General features: G+C 39.7%; 1 protein-coding gene across 1 annotated transcript; it reads right to left on the bottom strand.

The window, feature by feature from the left end:
• Positions 1-17,317: 17,317 nt before the first annotated feature.
• LOC308350010 (olfactory receptor 52L1-like) lies at positions 17,318-18,313 on the bottom strand (the record flags this gene model as incomplete). Its single annotated transcript, XM_080815012.1, has 1 exon — positions 17,318-18,313. One exon carries the CDS (start codon positions 18,311-18,313, stop codon positions 17,318-17,320), a length of 996 nt encoding a protein of 331 aa, XP_080671138.1.
• Between the last annotated feature and the right edge of the window lie 482 nt (positions 18,314-18,795).

Below are 18,795 nucleotides of genomic sequence, written 5' to 3' on the forward strand. Positions count from 1 at the left end.
TAAGACAGTAGCAATACTGTCTTGTTAATTTTGGCCATTCTAATAGGTGTAAGGTGTTATCTCAATGTGGTTTGATTTGAATCTCCCTGATGGCTAGTGATGATGAACATTTTTTCATGTGTCTGTTAGCTCTTTCTATGTCTTCATTGGAGAAGTGTCTGCTCATGTCTTCTGCCCATTTTTTGACATGATTATCTGTTTTGTGTGTGTTGAGTTTGAGGAATTCTTAATATATCTTGGATATCAGCCCTTTGTCTGTACTGTCATTTGTGAATATTTTCTCCCATTCCGTGGGTTGCCTCTTTGTTTTGTTGACTGTTTTCTTTGCTGTGCAGAAGCTTTTGATCTTGATGAAGTCCCAAAAGTTCACTTTCGCTTTTGTTTCCTTTGCCTTTGGAGACATATCTTGAAAGAAGTTTCTGTTGCCGATGTCTAAGAGGTTACTGCTTATGTTCTCCTCTAGGATTCTGACGGGTTCCTGCCTCACGTTGAGGTCTTTTATCCATTTCAAGTTTATCTTTGTGTATGGTGTAAGAGAATGGTCGAGTTTCATTCTTCTACACATAGCTGTCCAATTTTCCCAGCACCTTTTATTGAAGAGACTGTCTTTTTTTTCCTACTGTTTATTTTTTTCTGCTTTGTCGAAGATTATTTGACCATAAAGTTGAGGGTCCATATCTAGGCTCTCTACTCTGTCCCACTGGTCTGTGTGTCTGTTTTTTGTGCCAGTACCATGCTGTCTTGGTGATCACAGCTTCATAGTAAACTTGAAATCAGGCAATGTGATGTCTCCAGTATTGTTCTTCTTTTTCAAAATTTCCTTAGCAATTCGGGGTCTCTTCTGGTTCCATACAAATTTTAGGATTGTTTGCTCCAGCTGTTTGAAAAATGCCATTGGAATTTTGATTGGAATGGCATCGAAAGTATAGATTGCTCTAGGCAGTATAAACATTTTATTTTATTTTATTTTATTTATTTATTTTCAGCATAACAGTATTCATTGTTTTTTTCACCACACCCAGTGCTCCATGCAATCTGTGCCCTCCCTAATACCCACCACTTGGTTCCCCCAACCTCCCAGCCCCCGCCCCTTCAAAACCCCCAGGTTGTTTTTCAGAGTCTGTAGTCTCTCATGGTTCACCTCCCCCTCCAATTTCCCTCAACTCCCTTCTCCTCTCCATCTCCCCTTGTCCTCTATATTATTTCTTATGCTCCACAAATAAGTGAAACCATATGATACTTGACTCTCTCTGTTTGACTTATTTCACTCAGCATAATCTCTTCCAGTCCTGTCCATGTTGCTATAAAAGTTGGGTATTCGTCCTTTCTGATGGAGGCATAATACTCCATAGTGCATATGGACCACATCTTCCTTATCCATTCATCCGTTGAAGGGCATCTTGGTTCTTTCCACAGTTTGGCGACCCTGGCCATTGCTGCTATAAACATTGGGGTACAGATGGCCCTTCTTTTCACTACATCTGTATCTTTGGGGTAAATACCCAGTAGTGCAATTGCAGGGTCATAGGGAAGCTCTATTTTTAATTTCCTGAGGAATCTCCACACTGTTCTCCAAAGTGGCTGCACCAGTTTGCATTCCCACCAACAGTGTAAGAGGGTTCCCCTTTCTCCACATCCTCTCCAACACACCAAGAACCATAAGATACCTCGGAATAAACCTAACCAAAGAGATTAAAGATCTGTACTCGAGGAACTACAGAACACTCCTAAAAGAAATTGAAGAAGACACAAAAAGATGGAAGACCATTCCATGCTCTTGGATCGGAAGAATAAACATCGTTAAAATGTCTATACTGCCCAGAGCAATCTATACTTTTAATGCCATTCCAATCAAAATTCCACCAGTATTTTTCAAAGAGCTGGAGCAAATAATCCTAAAATTTGTATGGAATCAGAAGGGACCCTGAATTGCTAAGGAAATGTTGAAAAACAAAAATAATACTGGCGGCATCACGTTACCTGATTTCAAGCTTTACTACAAAGCTGTGATCACCAAGACAGCATGGTACTGGCATAAAAACAGACACATGGACCAGTGGAACAGAGTAGAGAGCCCAGATATGGACCCTCAACTCTATGGTCAAATAATCTTTGACAAAACAGGAAAAAATATCCAGTGGATCAAAAGACAGTCTCTTCAATAAATGGTGCTGGGAAAACTGGACAGCTATATGTAGAAGAATGAAACTCGACCATTCTCTTACACTGTACACAAAGATAAACTCGAAATGGATAAAAGACCTCAACGTGAGACAGGAATCCCTCAGAATCCTCGAGGAGAACATAGGCAGTAACCTCTTTGATATCAGCCACAGCAACTTCTTTCAAGATATGTCTCCAAAGGCAGTATAAACATTTTAACAATGTTTATTCTTCTGATACATGAGCATGGAATGGTCTTCCATCTTTTTGTGTCTTCTTTAATTTCTTTCATGAGCGTTTTGTAGTTCCTCGAATACAGATCCTTTACCTCTTTGGTTAGGTTTATTCTTAGGTATCTTATGGTTCTTGGTGCTATAGTAAATGGAATTGATTCTCTAATTTCCCTTCCTGTATTTTCATTGTTAGTGTATAAGAAAGCAAGTTACATAAGTTAGTGTATACGAAATGATTTCTGTACATTGATTTTGTATCCTACCACATTACTGAATTGCTGTATGAGTTCTAGTAGTTTGGGGGTGGAGTCTTTTGGGTTTTCCATATAAAGTATCATGTCATCTGCAAAGAGAGAGAGTTTGACTTCTTCATTGCCAATTCGAATACCTTTTATTTCTCTTTGTTGTCTGATTGTTGTTGCTAGGACTTCTAACACTATGAACAAGAGTGTTGAGAGTGGGCATCCTTGTCATGTTCCTGATCTCAAAGGGAAGACTCTCAGTTTTCCCCATCGAGGATGATATTCATTGTGAGTTTTTCATAGATAGATTTTATGAAGTTGAGGAATGTTCCCTCTATCCTTGTGCTTTGAAGCATTTTAATCAGGAAGCGATACTGTATCTTGTCAAATGCTTTTCCTGCATCAATTGAGAGGATCATGTGGTTCTTATCTCTTCTCTTGTTGATTTGTTCGAGGCTGGTGGTGGGTATTATGGAGGGCACATATTGCATGGAGCTCTGGGTGAGATGCATAAACAATGAATTCTGGAATAGTGAAAAGAAATTAAAAAAAAAAAAGAACTTATCAGACTCAACACCCAGAGAACAAATAATCCAGTCAAGACATGGGCAGAAGACTTGAACAAACACTTCTCCAAACAGGAAATACAGATGACAAACAGACACATGAAAAAATGCTCTGCCTCACTTGCCATTAGGGAAATACAAATTGAAACCACAATGAGATGTCATCTTACACCAGCTAGAGTGGCTAAAATTAGTAAGACAAGGAACAACAAATGTTGGCGAGGATGTGGAGAAAGTGGAACCCTCTTACACTGTTGGTGGGAATACGAGCTCATGCAGCTACTCTCAAAACAGTATGGAAGTCCCTCAAGACATTAAAAATAGAGCTAACCTATGACCCATCAATCGCACTACTGGGTTTTTACCCCAAAGATATAGATGTAGTGTAAAAAAAGGGCACACGAACCCCAGTGTTCATAGCAGCAATATCCACAATAGCCAAACTGTGGATGGAGCTGAGATATCCTTCAGCAGGCAAATGGATTGGGAATATATGAGTCAGGGGAGGAGTCAAGATGGCGGAGAAGTAGCAGGCTGAGACGACATCGGGTAGTAGGAGATAGCTAGATAGCTTATCTAACCATTGCGAACACCTACAAATCCAATGGGAAATCGAAGAGAAGAAGAGCAACAATTCTAGAAACTGAAAATTGATCACTTTCTGAAAGGTAGGACCTGTGGAGAAGTGAATCCAAAGTGATGGGAAGACAGACCGCGGGCGGAGGGGCCAGCTCCCGGCAAGCAGCGGAGCAATGGAGCACAAAATCGGGACTTTTAAAAGTCTGCTCCATGGAGGGACATCGCTCCAGAGGCTAAACTGGGGGAAGCCCAGGCAGGGTCAGTGTAACCCCAGGTCCTGCGGGGTCACAGAAGGACAAGGGGTGTCTGAGTGCTGCAGAGCTCGCAGGTATTAGAGCAGGGAAGCTGGCTACAGTGACAAAGCTGAGGAGTGACTTTAAACCAAAGACTAAAATAAGAGATGAGGAAGGACACTATATCATACTCAAAGGGTCTGTCCAACAAGGAGCCCTAACAATCTTAAATATCTATGCCCCTGACATGGGAACAGCCAACTATATAAACCAATTAATAACAAAATCAAAGAAATACATTGACAGTAATACAATAAGAGCATGGGACTTTAACACTCCCCTCACTGAAATGGACAGATCATCTAAGCAAAAGATCAACAAGGAAATAAAGACCTTAAATGACACACTGGACCAGATGGACATCACAGATCTATTCAGAACATTCGATCCCAAAGCAACAGAATATACATTCTTCTCTAGTGCACATGGAACATTCTCCAGAATAGACCACATCCTGGGTCATAAATCAGGTCTCAACCAGTATCAAAAGATTGGGATCATTCCCTGCATATTTACAGACCACAATGCTCTGAAGCTAGAACTCAGTCACAAGAGGAAATTTGGAAAGAACCCAAATACATGGAGACTAAACAGCATCCTTCTAAAAAATGAATGGGTCAACCAGGAAATTAAAGAAGAATTGAAAAAATTCATGGAAACAAATGATAATGAGAACACAACAGTTCAAAATCTGTGGGACACAACAAAGGCAGTCCTGAGAGGAAAATATATAGCGGTACAAGCCTCTCTCAAGAAACAAGAAAGGTCTCAAATACACAACCTAACCCTACACCTAAAGGAGCTGGAGAAAGAACAACAAAGAAAGCCAAACCCAGCAGGAGAAGAGAAATCATAAAGATCAGAGCAGAAATCAATGAAATAGAAACTAAAAAAACAATAGAACAAATCAACAAAACTAGGAGCTGGTTCTTTGAAAGAATTAATAAGATTGATAAGCCCCTGGCCAGACTTATCAAAAAGAAAAGAGAAAGGACGCAAATAAATAAAATCATGAATGAAAGAGGAGAGATCACAACCAACACCAAAGAAATACAAACAATTATAAGAACATACTATGAGCAACTCTACGCCAACAAATTTGACAATCTGGAAGAAATGGATACATTTCCAGAGACATATAAACTACCACAACTGAACCAGGAAGAAATAGATAACTTGAACAGACCCATAACCAGTAAGGAGATTGAAACAGTCATCAAAAATCTCCAAACAAACAAAAGTCCAGGACCAGATGGCTTCCCAGGGGAACTCTACCAAACATTTAAAGAAGAATTAATTCCTATTTTCCTGAAACTGTTCCAAAAAATAGAAATGGAAGGAAAACTTCCAAACTCATTTTATGAGGCCAGTATCACCTTGATCCCAAAACCAGACAAGGATCCCATCAAAAAAGAGAATTACAGACCAATATCCTTGATGAACACAGATGCAAAAATTCTCACCAAAATCCTGGCCAATAGGATCCAACAGTACATTAAAAGAATTATTCACGGGGCGCCTGGGTGGCTCAGTGGGTTAAGCCTCTGCCTTCGGCTCAGGTCATGATCTCAGGGTCCTGGGATTGAGCCCTGCATCGGGCTCTCTGCTCAGCGGAGAGCCTGCTTCCTCCTCTCTCTCTGCCTGCCTCTCTGCCTACTTGTGATCTCTCTCTGTCAAATAAGTAAATTAAAAAAAAATTAAAAAAAAAAGAATTATTCACCACGACCAAGTGGGATTTATTCCAGGGCTGCAAAGTTGGTTCAACATCCACAAATCCATCAATGTGATACAATACATTAATAAAAGAAAGAATAAGAACCATATGATATCTCAATAGATGCTGAAAAGGCATTTGACAAAGTGCAGCATCCCTTCCTGATTAAAACTCTTCAAAGTGTAGGGATAGAGGGCACACACCTCAATATTATCAAAGCCATCTATGAAAAACCCACTGCAAATATCATTCCCAGTGGAGAAAAACTGAAAGCTTTTCCGCTAAGGTCAGGAACATGGCAAGGATGTCCGTTATCACCACTGCTGTTCAACATAGTACTAGAAGTCTTAGCCTCAGCAATCAGACAACAAAAAGAAATTAAAGGCATCCAAATCAGCAAAGAAGAAGTCAAACTATCACTCTTTGCAGATGATATGATACTACATGTGGAAAACCCAAAAGGCTCCACTCCAAAACTGCTAGAACTTGTACAGGAATTCAGTAAAGTGTCAGGATATAAAGTCAATGCACAGACATCAGTTGCATTTCTTTACACTAACAACAAGACAGAAGAAAGAGAAATGGAGGAGTCAGTCCCATTTACAATTGCACCCCAAACCATAAGATACCTAGGAATAAATCTAACCAAAGAGGCAAAGAATCTATACTCAGAAAACTATAAAGTCCTCATGAAAGAAATTGAGGAAGACGCAAAGAAATGGAAAAATATTCCATGCTCATGGATTGGAAGAACAAATATTGTGAAAATGTGTATTCTACCCAAAGCAATCTATACATTTAATGCAATCCCTATGAAAATCCCATCCATTTTTTAAAGAAATAGAACAAATAATCCTAAAATTTATATGGAACCAGAAAAGACCTCGAATAGCCAAAGGAATATTGAAAAAGAAAGCCAAAGTCGGTGGCATCACAATTCTAGACTTCAAGCTCTATTACAAAGCTGTCATCATCAAGACAGTATGGTACTAGCACAAAAACAGACACATAGATCAACGGAACAGAATAGAGAGCCCAGAAATAGACCCTCAACTCTATGGTCAACTAATTTTTGACAAAGCAGGAAGGAATATCCAATGGAAAAAAAAGACAGCCTTTTCAAAAAATGGTGCTGGGAAAATTGGACAGCCACATGCAGAAAAATGAAATTGGACTATTTCCTTACACCACACATGAAAATAGGCTCAAAATGGATGAAGGACCTCAATGTGAGAAAGGAATCCATCAAAATCCTTGAGGAGAATGCAGGCAGCAACCTCTTTGACCTCAACCGCAGCAACTTCTTCCTAGGAACATCGCGAAAGGCAAAAGAAGCAAGGGCAAAAATGAACTATTGGGAATTCATCAAGATCAAAAGCTTTTGCACAGCAAAGTAAACAGTTAACAAAACCAAAAGACAACTGACAGAATGGGAGAAGATATTTGCAAACGACGTATCAGATAAAGGGCTAGTCTCCAAAATCTATAAAGAGCTTAGCAAACTCAATACCCAGAGAACAAATAATCCAGTCAAGAAATGGGCAGAGGACATGAACAGACATTTCTGCAAAGAAGACATCCAGATGGCCAAGAGACGCATGAAAAAATGCTCCAAATCACCCGGCATCAGGGAAATACAAATTAAAACCACAATGAGATACCACCTCACACCAGTCAGAATGGCTAAAATTAATAAGTCAAGAAATGACAGATGCTGGCAAGGATGCGGAGAGAGGGGAACCCTCCTACACTATTAGTGGGAATGCAAGGTGGTGCAACCACTCTGGAAAACAGTGTGGAGGTTCCTCAAAAAACTGAAAATAGAGCTACCCTATGACCCAGCAATTGTACTACTGGGTATATATCCTAAAGATACAAACGTAGTGCTCTGATGGGGCACGTGCACCGGAATGTTTATGGCAGCAGTGTCCACAATAGCCAAACTATGGAAAGAACCTAGATGTCCATCAACAGATGAATGGGTAAAGAAGATGTGGTATATATACACAGTGGAATACTATGCAGCCATCAAAAGAAATGAAATCTTGCCATTTGCGACGACTTGGATGGAACTAGAGGGTATTATGCTTAGCGAAATAAGTCAATCAGAGAAAGACAACTATCATATGATCTGCCTGATATGAGGAAGTGGAGATGCAATGTGGGTGGGTTGGGGGAATGTAGGAAAAGAAAAAATAAAAAGATGGGATTGGGAGGGAGACAAACCATAAAAGACTCAATCTCAAAAAACAGACTGAGTGTTTCTGGGCGGAGGGGGGATGGGAGAAGATGGTGGGGATATGCACATTGGGGAGGGTATGTACTATGGTGAGTGCTGTGAAATGTGTAAACCTGGCGATTCACAGAACTGTACCCCTGGGGATAAAAATACATTATATGTTTATTAAAATAAATAAATTTTAAAAAAATTAAAAAAAAGAATATATGATTCACATATACAATGAAATATTACTCAGCCATCAGAAAGGATGAATATTTACCATTTGCATCAACATGGATGGAACTGGAAGGGATTATGCTAAGTGAAATAAGTCAAACAGAGAAAGACAATTATTATATGGTTTCACTCATATGTGGAACATAAGGAATAGTGTGGAGGATCATAGGGGAAGGGAGGGAAAACTGAATGGGAAGAAATCATAGAAGGAGATAAACCATGAGAGACTCTGGACTCGGGAAACAAACTAAAGGTTGCAGAAGGGAGGGGGTGGGAGGATGTGGTAACCAGGTAATGGACATTAAGAAGGGCAAGTGTTGGGGTGAGCACTGGATGTTAGATGCAACTAATGAATCATTGTACACTACATCAAAAACTAATGATGTACTAAATGTTGACTATAATTGAACATAGTAAATTTAAAAAAGTGAAAGGCAAAAAAAAATAAGAACAACTTTTCTGAGTGATTATTCTAGTTACAGACATTGTTGAATATCTCTTGGGGGCTGGGAAGAGGAATTAAGGTAAAACCAGCCAGATTCATTTTGTGATTTTTTTTTCTCCTTTACCAAACAAAAAGGAAAAGGAAGGAAAGTAAAGAAAAGACTCTGCGTAGTTTTTGTTAACCATTTCTTTGCTAATATCTCATTTTGTTCCTGCATTGTTAACCTAGTTTTATTTGCTTGTATATCTATGTGTTCTTGTAGTTCATTGAACTTCTTTAAAAGGATTATTCTGAATTCCTTGTCAGACAGTTCCTGCATCACCATTTTCTTATTGGAGTTTTATTAGATTCCTTGGTGATTTTGTGCTTACCTGAATCTTTGGGATCCTCATATCCTTGCACTGCCATCTGTGCATTGGAGTAATCAGTCTCCTTTCCATACTCTACAGCTTTGCTGTTCAGCTCAGCTTGGGGTATTAAATGGGCCAGCTGGTAGCAACAGTAGCACAGGGCTTGCTATTGTGGTCAGGTGGAGCCACTGTTCAGGCTTCCTGGTTGTGTAGGTCCATAGGCTATGCTCTTTGATTGGGAAGAGTTACTGGCTGGGCTCTCTGCATGGGCAAGACCACAGGCTGTGTTCAGCAATCAGGCAGGAACATAGGCTGAGTGAGATTGTCAGCTAGGCTCCAAGGCTAGGCTAGATCCAGGGTCATTGTTAGGTTATGCAGGCTAGAGGCTTTGCTCAACAGTTGCACAGGGCTGCTGGCTTTCAGTTTGTTTAGGGTGGAGTGTTTTTTTGTCATTTTTTCCTGCTTTTACCATTTTGTCATTCTTTGAAAATCATTTTTTATCTTTTGATGAGGGCAAGGCTTCCTGGTCAAGCCCAACAGTGAATTTGGTTCCCTGCCTGGATGAGGTCATAGAATAGACTACACAGCTAGTAATGCCTATTTACTGGGGACTCAAATCAGGCAGAAGTGCCAGCTGAGCTCACTGGCCAGATGGATCCATGAGCTTAGCTCTGCAGATGGGGTGATCCACTGGTTGAGATCTCTACTCAGTTTCTACAGCAGGAAGGCTGTTCTCTAGCATCTGAGTACTAGTTGTGGTAAACCCTTACCCCTGTTTTCCATCTCTATATTATGCCCTGTGGTCAAGCCAGGCAGATTAACTCATGATCCCTATGAGGCAAGACCTGAGTGGATCTCCCAGAAAGCACCCTGCAATGTTCGTGGAGCTGGATGTCCATACTGGGCTCTCCTTTCTTCCTGGAGAAACTGGATAGGACCTTTCAGTGCAGTTCTGTGTTTTCCTGGTAGAGGCACAAAGCAGGCAAAGTGGAACCTCTCCTCTTACTCTTCTAACGCAGTCTTTCTGGGTCTCTGTGGTCCAGGATAATGCTACAGCCTCACCCTGTGGTTATGGGATTTTCACAACAGTGTCTTGTCTATGGATAACTGCTAGTTTGTCTTCTTGTGAAGAGGACTAATGTCAGGCAACTTCTGTTACTATCTTGATGATATCATCCCTTTTTCTGTTTGTCCTTGGTAAGTGCTATTAGGGCTTTTTGACTGACAACTTAATTAATTCTTCCCTCTCAAAGTTACCTTTTTTTTTTTTTTTTACATCTGCAGAAGTTATCTTATAACTGGAAGTTTGTACCTTTGACCACCTTCACCCATTTCCCCCACCCCACCCCCATACCCTGCCTATGGAAATCACCAATTTGTTCTCTGTTTCCATGAGTATGGTGGGTTTTTTTTTAAGATTTTACATACAGTATTTCTTTTCTGACTTACTTCACTTAGCATACTGCTCTCAAGGTCTATCCATGTTGTTGCGAATGACTGGATTTCCTTTTTTATGGCCAAAAAATAATCTATTGTGTGTGTAAATTATATAAATATATATAAAATATATGTTTATATACATAACATATTTATATATTATATATATACTTATATATATAATATATTTATATATAATATGGAAAATATATATCCCACAATATAGTATGCACACACACCCCACAGTTTGCTATTCATTCACCTGTTACTCATTCATCTGTTGAGGAACACTTAGGCTATTCCCATGTCTTGCTACCATGAATTATGCTGCAATGAACCTAGGGATGCAGATATCTCTTTGAGTTAATGATTTCATTTCCTTTGGATATATATCTAGCAGTGGGATTGCTGAATCATATAGTATTTCTGCTTTTACTGTTTTGAGGAACTTCTATGGGGCTTTCCATAGTGGCTGCACTAATTTATAATACCCATTAACCAATTTATCAATTCCCATTAACAGCCCACAAGTGTTTCCTTTTCTGGGACACCTGAGTGGCTTAGTCAGTTAAGCATCTGCCTTTGGCTCAGGTCATGATCCCAGCATCTTGGGATCAAGTCAGGCTTGATCCTGCGTCAGGCTTCTTGCTCAGTGGGGAGCCTGCTTCTCTTTCTCCTTCTTTTTTTTTTTTTTTTTGATCAGCTTATTTATTTATTTATGTATTCATTTTTTAATTTTTTATTTCTTTTCAGCGTAACAGTATTCATTGTTTTTTCACCACACCCAGTGCTCCATGCAATCCGTGCCCATTACCCTGATCCTCAAACCAGGCAAAGACCCTACCAAAAAGGAGAATTTCAGACCATTATCACTGATGAATATGGATGCTAAGATTCTCAACAAGATCCTAGCAAACAGGATCCAACAGCACATTAAAAAGATTATCCACCATGACCAGGTGGGATTCATCCCTGGGTTACAAGGATGGTTCAACATTCATAAATCAATCAGTGTGATAGAACAAATCAATAAGAGAAGAGAGAAGAACCACATGGTCCTCTCAGTTGACGCAGAAAAAGCATTTGACAAAATCCAGCATCCATTCCTGATTAAAACACTTCAAAGTATAGGGATAGAGGGAACATTCCTGAACTTCATAAAATCTATCTATGAAAGACCCATAGCAAATATCATCCTCAATGGGAAAAAGCTTGCAGTCTTCCTGTTGAGATCAGGAATACGACAAGGATGCCCACTCTCACCATTCTTGTTCAACATAGTATTAGAAGTCCTAGCAACAGCAATCAGACAACAAAGAGTAATAAAAGGTATCCAAATTGGCAATGAAGAAGTCAAACTCTCTCTCTTCACAGATGACGTGAGTCTTTATATGGAAAACCCGAAAGACTCCACCCCCAAACTTCTAGGACTCATACAGCAATTCAGTAATGTGGCAGGATACAAAGTCAATGTAACAGAAATCAGTGGCTTTCTTATACACTAACAATGAAAATACAGAAAGGGAAATTAGAGAATCGATTCCATTTACTATAGCACCAAGAACCATAAGATACCTCGGAATAAACCTAACCAAAGAGGTTAAGGATCTGTACTCAAGGAACTACAGAACACTCATGAAAGAAATTGAAGAAGACACAAAAAGATGGAAGACCATTCCATGCTCTTGGATCGGAAGAATAAACATTGTTAAAATGTCTCTACTGCCTAGAGCAATCTGTACTTTTAATGCCATTCCGATCAAAATTCCACCAGTATTTTTCAAAGAGCTGGAGCAAATAATCCTAAAATTTGTATGGAATCAGAAGAGACCCCGAATCGCTAAGGAAATGTTGAAAAACAAAAATAAAACTGGCGGCATCACGCTATCTGATTTCAAGCTTTACTACAAAGGTGTGATCACCAAGAGAGCATGGTACTGACATAAAAACAGACACATAGACCAGTGGAACAGAGTAGAGAGCCCAGATATGTACCCTCAACTCTATGGTCAAATAATCTTCGACAAAACAGGAAAAAATATCCAGTGGAAAAAAGCCAGTCTCTTCAATAAATGGTGCTGGGAAAACTGGACAGCTATATGTAGAAGAATGAATCTCCTTCTCCTTCTATTGCTCCCCCTGCTTGTGTTCTCTCTCTCTCTGACAAATAAATAAATAAAATCTTTTTTTAAAAAGCTTCCTTTTCTTCACATTCTCCCCAACACTTGTTATCTCTTGTCTTCTTGATGATAGCCATTCTAACAGATAAGAGATGATACCTCATTGTGGTTTTGATTTGCATTTCTCTGATGATCAGTGATGTTGAGCACCTTTTCATGCACCTGTGGCCACTTGTAATGTCTATTCAGTTCCTCTGCCCATTTTTAATGGGACTGTTTGCTTTTTTCTATTAACTTGTATAAGATCTTCATATAATTTGTATAATAATCCCTTATGAGATATATGGTTTGCAAATATTTTCTTCAGTTCCATAGTTGCTCTCCACTTTATTGATGGTTTCCTTGCTATGCAGAAGCTTTGTGGTTTGATGTTCTACCACTTGTTTAGTTTGGACTTTGATGCTTTTTCTTAAGATATCAAATCCAAAAAATCATTAAGAAGACCAAAGTCAAAAAGTTTACCTCTTCTGTCTCCTTTGAAGTGTTTGATGGTTTCACATCTTACATTCATGTCTTTAATCCATTTTGAGTTGATTATTACGTATGGTGTAAGATTAGGTCCAGTTTCACTCTTCTGTATATGGATATCCAGTTTTCCCAACACTATATATTGAAGAGATAATCCTTTTCCAAACTGCATCTTTGTATTTGCCTTGTTCTAATTAAATTGTCCATATATGCATGTGTTTATGTCTAGAGACTCTATTCTGGTTCACTGATCTGTGTATAGGTTTTATGCCAATACGATATTGTTTTGATTACTATCAAAACTATTACTATTCCAAAACTTCTGGCTTTGTTATATAGTTTGAAATCAAATGACTAAAGAGATACATAAATAATAATTCAATAAAATTTCTAGAATATGGGGAAATATTCTAGGATTGGGTCAAATACTTTCAAATATTTCTGGAATTTATAAATCTACTGCATTGACTTTATAGAAATACCAGAATGAAGAAATCTATAAACCAGGGAGGGTATGTATGTGTGGAGGGTAGAATTATAAGTTAGGGAAAGGACTGGGGAAAGTTAAATCTCAATGCAGTTGTGAAAAATGTTCTTAGTAAGAGATTCGGGAGGTGGGAATGCAAGCTGGTGCAGCCGCTCTGGAAAACAGTATGGATGTTCCTCAAAAAGTTGAAAATAGAGCTACCCTATAACCCAGCAATGGCACTACTGGGTATTTACCCTAAAGATACAAATGTAATGATCTGAATGATATGGAATTATGTCAGTTAGATGCCCCCCCCCAACTTCCTTTCTAGTAACATGAACTGGGTAAAGCTTACAAGAGGATTGTCATGATTAGTAAAGTGCATCCTGTTTATATGTCATAATTAGTAAAGTGCACCCAAATGTTTATAGCAGCAATGTCCACAATAGCCAAACTATGGAAAGAACCTAGATGTCCATCAACAGATGAATGGATAAAGAACATGTGGTGTATAGATATACAATGGAATACTATGCAGCCATCAAAAGAAATGAAATCTTCCCATTTGCAATGAAGTGGATGGAACTAGAGCATATTATGCTGAGTGAAATAAGTCAGTCAGAGAAAGACAACTATCATCTGATCTCTCTGATATGAAGAATTAGAGAGGCAGGGTGGGGAGTTGTGGGGGTTAGGGAGGGAAAAAATCAAACAAGATGGGATTGGGAGGGAGACAAACCATAAGAGACTCTTAACCTCACTTAACAAACAACTGAGGGTTGCTGGGTGGGGGTGAGGAGGTAGGGATAGGGTGGCTGGGCTATGGACATTGGAGAGGGTAAGTGCTATGGTGAGTGCTGTGAAATGTGTGAGCCTGATGAGCCTGGACAAATAATACACTATATGTTAATAGACTCTGCAAATTAAACAAGAAGAGATTCAAGATTCAAGAAATAATCCAAGTTTAGAATCATTAGAACTGATAACAGAAATTGAAAGCCATCCTTTAGTGACTTGATGAGGCAACTGTTCTTGTATTACCAGAGCAACTGGGTCAGTGCAGTCCTCTCTATGCAAAATATGACAAGAAAAGTTAAGGCCAAAAGGCCTGTGTTAACATTAGGTTAAATGGATATAAGTTCAAACATTAAAATATTTTCATACTATTGATAAATATTTAACATGGATTAGCAAGGAAATCAGGGAAGGCACAAATTAACACTGCTAGGAATGAAACAGGGGATATATGGGGATGTACTATAGCCAAAGTAGAAAATAAACAGTAAGAAAATGACATAAACATTTTCTGATAGTAAAAATTGAATGAGTAAAATAAACAGATTTTTAGACAAGAACTGAAAACCTTTTCAAAAGGAAATTCTAAAAGACATCCTTCAGGAAGAACACATATCCTACCTGGATCGTCTGATAGGAAAAACATCTACTCCTTAGGCTATATGTTAGTCAGCTACAAAAAGATTTTCCCCAAACATAGTGGCTTAACCCAGATACAAACTTCTGTCCCAGGTTTAAGTCAAGGTGGTGGCCCAGATGGCATCAGGGACACAGGCTCTTCTACAGTGTTGCTCTGACAGCTTCAGCACACATTTCCATCTTTTTTTTTTTCTATTTAATTTAGTTCTCACTTATTTACATAAATTTACATTTATAAATATAAGTGTAATAAATTTATATTTTTATATTTATGAATTTACACTTTGAAAAAGTATTTGATAGCATAGCATTGTTTTTCTTCTCTAATCCAACTGATGATAGTATAATAAAATTTGTATTCTTATTGCTTATAAGTTATTCTCCCAAGTTGTTTTGAGTATGCCATAATTATATCCATATTTCTATCTCATGGTTGAAGAAAGCTCTTCAGATCCCACCATAATACCCATATCCCAAGCATCAGCAAGTAGTGGAAATGGGAGAAGAGAGTAAACCGCTACTTGGAATAACCTACCTACACTAAGTACCTCTAGGGCCATGACGGTTTCCCTGTGGATGTGATACAACATAGAGCACAGCCTGGGCTTCCCCAGGACAACTCACCAGAGTTCAAGTCCAGGCCTACAACCAAGCTGATGAGAACATGTAATTGCTTCCGCAATAAGAACTCATAGGACTCCTCTCTAATTCACCCACATGTGCCAACCAAACTGAAGATATTATACTCCATCTCTATACCTGAAACTATTTATTAGGAGTAAAACTTATCAAGAAAGAAGAAACTGGAACACTGACCCTTCCAGTCCCTCCTTTCAACCACTATGGAGTCCCAGGATAGGACCCTCTCAACACCAGAGCACCTATAGCAAGGCAGCAATGACTTGCATCTTCCAGGACTGAATAAAATTTGTTGCTACTTAGAAATACAAAAGAGTTAAGCCATATTTTAGGGCAACATCAAACAAACAGGATGCACTTTACTAATTAAGGCAATCCTCTTGTGAGCTTTACCCAGTTTATGTTACTAGAAAGGAAGGTGGGGGGCATCTAATTGACATCATTCCATATCCACATTTTAGGAAGAGAAATTCTTCTTCCAAGTGCCCAAACTACCTCTACATGTATGAATAAAGCTATGTTTACCAGTACCAAACTCTAGCACATTTTATAGTTAATAAATAATAATAATTACCTGGGTGTTCTGCTTTATTAAATTAAGACTTATAAAACACACATACATTCAATACTGGTCATATTCCTTCTTTATCCTAATCAAAAATATGAACAGATGAAAAATGCAAACAGAACTTCTTAAAAAGAAATCCACTCAGCATTGCTGAGTGAAATAAGTCAAGCAGAGAGAGTCAATTATCATATGGTTTCACTTATTTGTGGAGCATAACAAATAACATGGAGGACATGGGGAGATGGAGAGAAGGGAGTTGAGGGAAATTGGAAGGGGAGGTGAACCATGACAGACTATGGACTCTGAAAAATAACTGAGGGTTTTGAAGGGGTGGGGGGTGGGAGGTTGGGGGAACAAGGTGGTGGGTATTAGGGAGGGCACAGATTGCATGGAGCACTGGGTGTGGTGCAAAAACAATGAATACTGTTATGCTGAAAATAAAAAAAAATAAAAATAAAGAAATCCACTCTACAATATACATTTCTTCCTTGAAAATAGTTTTGTATTTTATGTTTCTAAGAACCTATTATAGTGTCTCCCCAATTAAATTAATTTAAATACATGACTAACAGTCATATTGTAACAAGAGGTGTTTTCTGACATATTGGCAGTATCAAATGATTTGAGAGACTCTGTTGCTACACAGAACCTGACTGACCTAGAGCTAATAGCACTAACTTCAAGAGTGTGAAGACACTCTAAAACCAAAGCCGTGCAAACACTGGGACTTCCCATTCCCTTACCAGATGATGTGGTACACTTATTAGCTGAAGCCAGAAAAAAATGACTTATCCAAAGCTCTATCTTTTCTCCAGTCCTCAAGTCGCCTCAACATAGGAATAGAGAAATGTTGGGATTAAAAGCAAAAGAAGCCATAGGAAAATAATCACAACACCAGCTATCTAGGTAACCAAATTAGTGATGGAGCCAAGTGCCCAGCAGCGTTCTTTGCCATCAGACTAGCAGGACAGAAAGAACTCCTCACTGCAGAATGATCTCTATCCACAGAGTCTAGACCAGACAGGGACCCTTGGCTGTACCTTTGGCAGCAGCCTCAGAAAAAAATAATGGGGATGTGTTCAGATCCGCCCTTTTAGGGAGAAAACCCTCATCACTCGCTGGCGGATCTGCCGGGTCTTCACCCCATAGACAAGAGGATTGAGTGCAGGTGGCACAAGGAGGTAGAGGGTGGCCAGAAGAACATGAACATGATGGGGTACATGGTGGCCAAAGCGATGAGTGAGGAAGGAGAACATCCCTGGAATATAGAAGATGAGGATGACACAAATATGAGACCCACATGTGCTAAAGGCCTTAAGACGAGCCTCACCCCCTGGTACCTTCAGCACAGTCTGAAGGATGAGACCATAGGAAATACCAATGGCCACAACATCTATCCCAACCACAAGCAGGGCCACCGCCAACCCATAAGCTCGGTTCACTGTGGTTTCTGAGCAGGCCAGTTTTACCACAGCCATATGTTCACAATAGGCGTGGCCTATGATGGTGGCCCGGCAGAAGATGAGTCTCTGCAACAGGATGGGGAAGGGGAGGAGGAGGACCAATCCCCGTACCAGCACTGCCATCCCAATGCGCCCTATGATCCCTGGATGCAAGATGGTAGAATGGTGCAGAGGGTGACAAATGGCTACATAGCGATCCAGAGCCATAGCCACAAGTACACCTGACTCCATGGAAGAGAACGCATGGATGAAGAACATCTGGATCAGGCAGACAGTGTACCCAATCTCATGGGCATGAGCCAGGAGCACCGCAAGGGTTTTGGGGGCAGTGGAGGAGGCCAGCACCAGGTCAATGCCAGAGAGCATGGCCAGAAAGAGGTACATAGGCTGGTGCAAGGATGAGTCAGTCCAGATGATGAAGATGATGCTGACATTGCCCATTACAGCAAGAAGATAAAGGACACACAGTGGCAATGCTATCCAGTGCTGGCTTTCCTCCAAACCGGGGATGCCCATCAGGAAAAAAGAAGGATGCAGTAGCCTCCAGCTCGAATTACTAAGGGCCATCGTCAATGGCTTGGACACAGAAGAGAGAAAAGAAGACAAAATCATGATCTCTCCATTCCTGGTGGGTTATCCCAGTGTCTAGATCTGGCTACCATCTTCATGAGAAGAAAGAAGCTGAAAGTGAAACACAAGCAAATAAAGTGAGATACAAAGAAGAGAATCCCCTGGTCTTGAGATAATGTCTTTAAGGTGAGACACCCACATGTCTGAACTATGATGGGTCTAGTTTCATTTACAGATAAGAATAAACATGCTGCTTTTAGAGAGATGTTTAAACTCTACCATTCAATTACTTCTCACTTGGAATGTCCACTGGAAAGGATCCTCTGCAGCCCCTCTTGCCATTGCTGAACACTGTGAATCAATCTGTTCTCTTTAAAGTATTCTTCCTCAGTTTCCATAACACAGCAGCCTACAGTTGTTCCTCCTAGGTCTCCCATCCCACCCCCTTCTCCATCTACCTCTCCCTTACATGGTATTGATTCCAGGGTCCCATCCTCTCCTCTCTTCCCTGTTCTGTACATTGT

The sequence above is a fragment of the Martes martes genome (assembly GCF_963455335.1).
Source record: "Martes martes genome assembly, chromosome: 10".
Taxonomy (NCBI): domain Eukaryota; kingdom Metazoa; phylum Chordata; class Mammalia; order Carnivora; family Mustelidae; genus Martes; species Martes martes.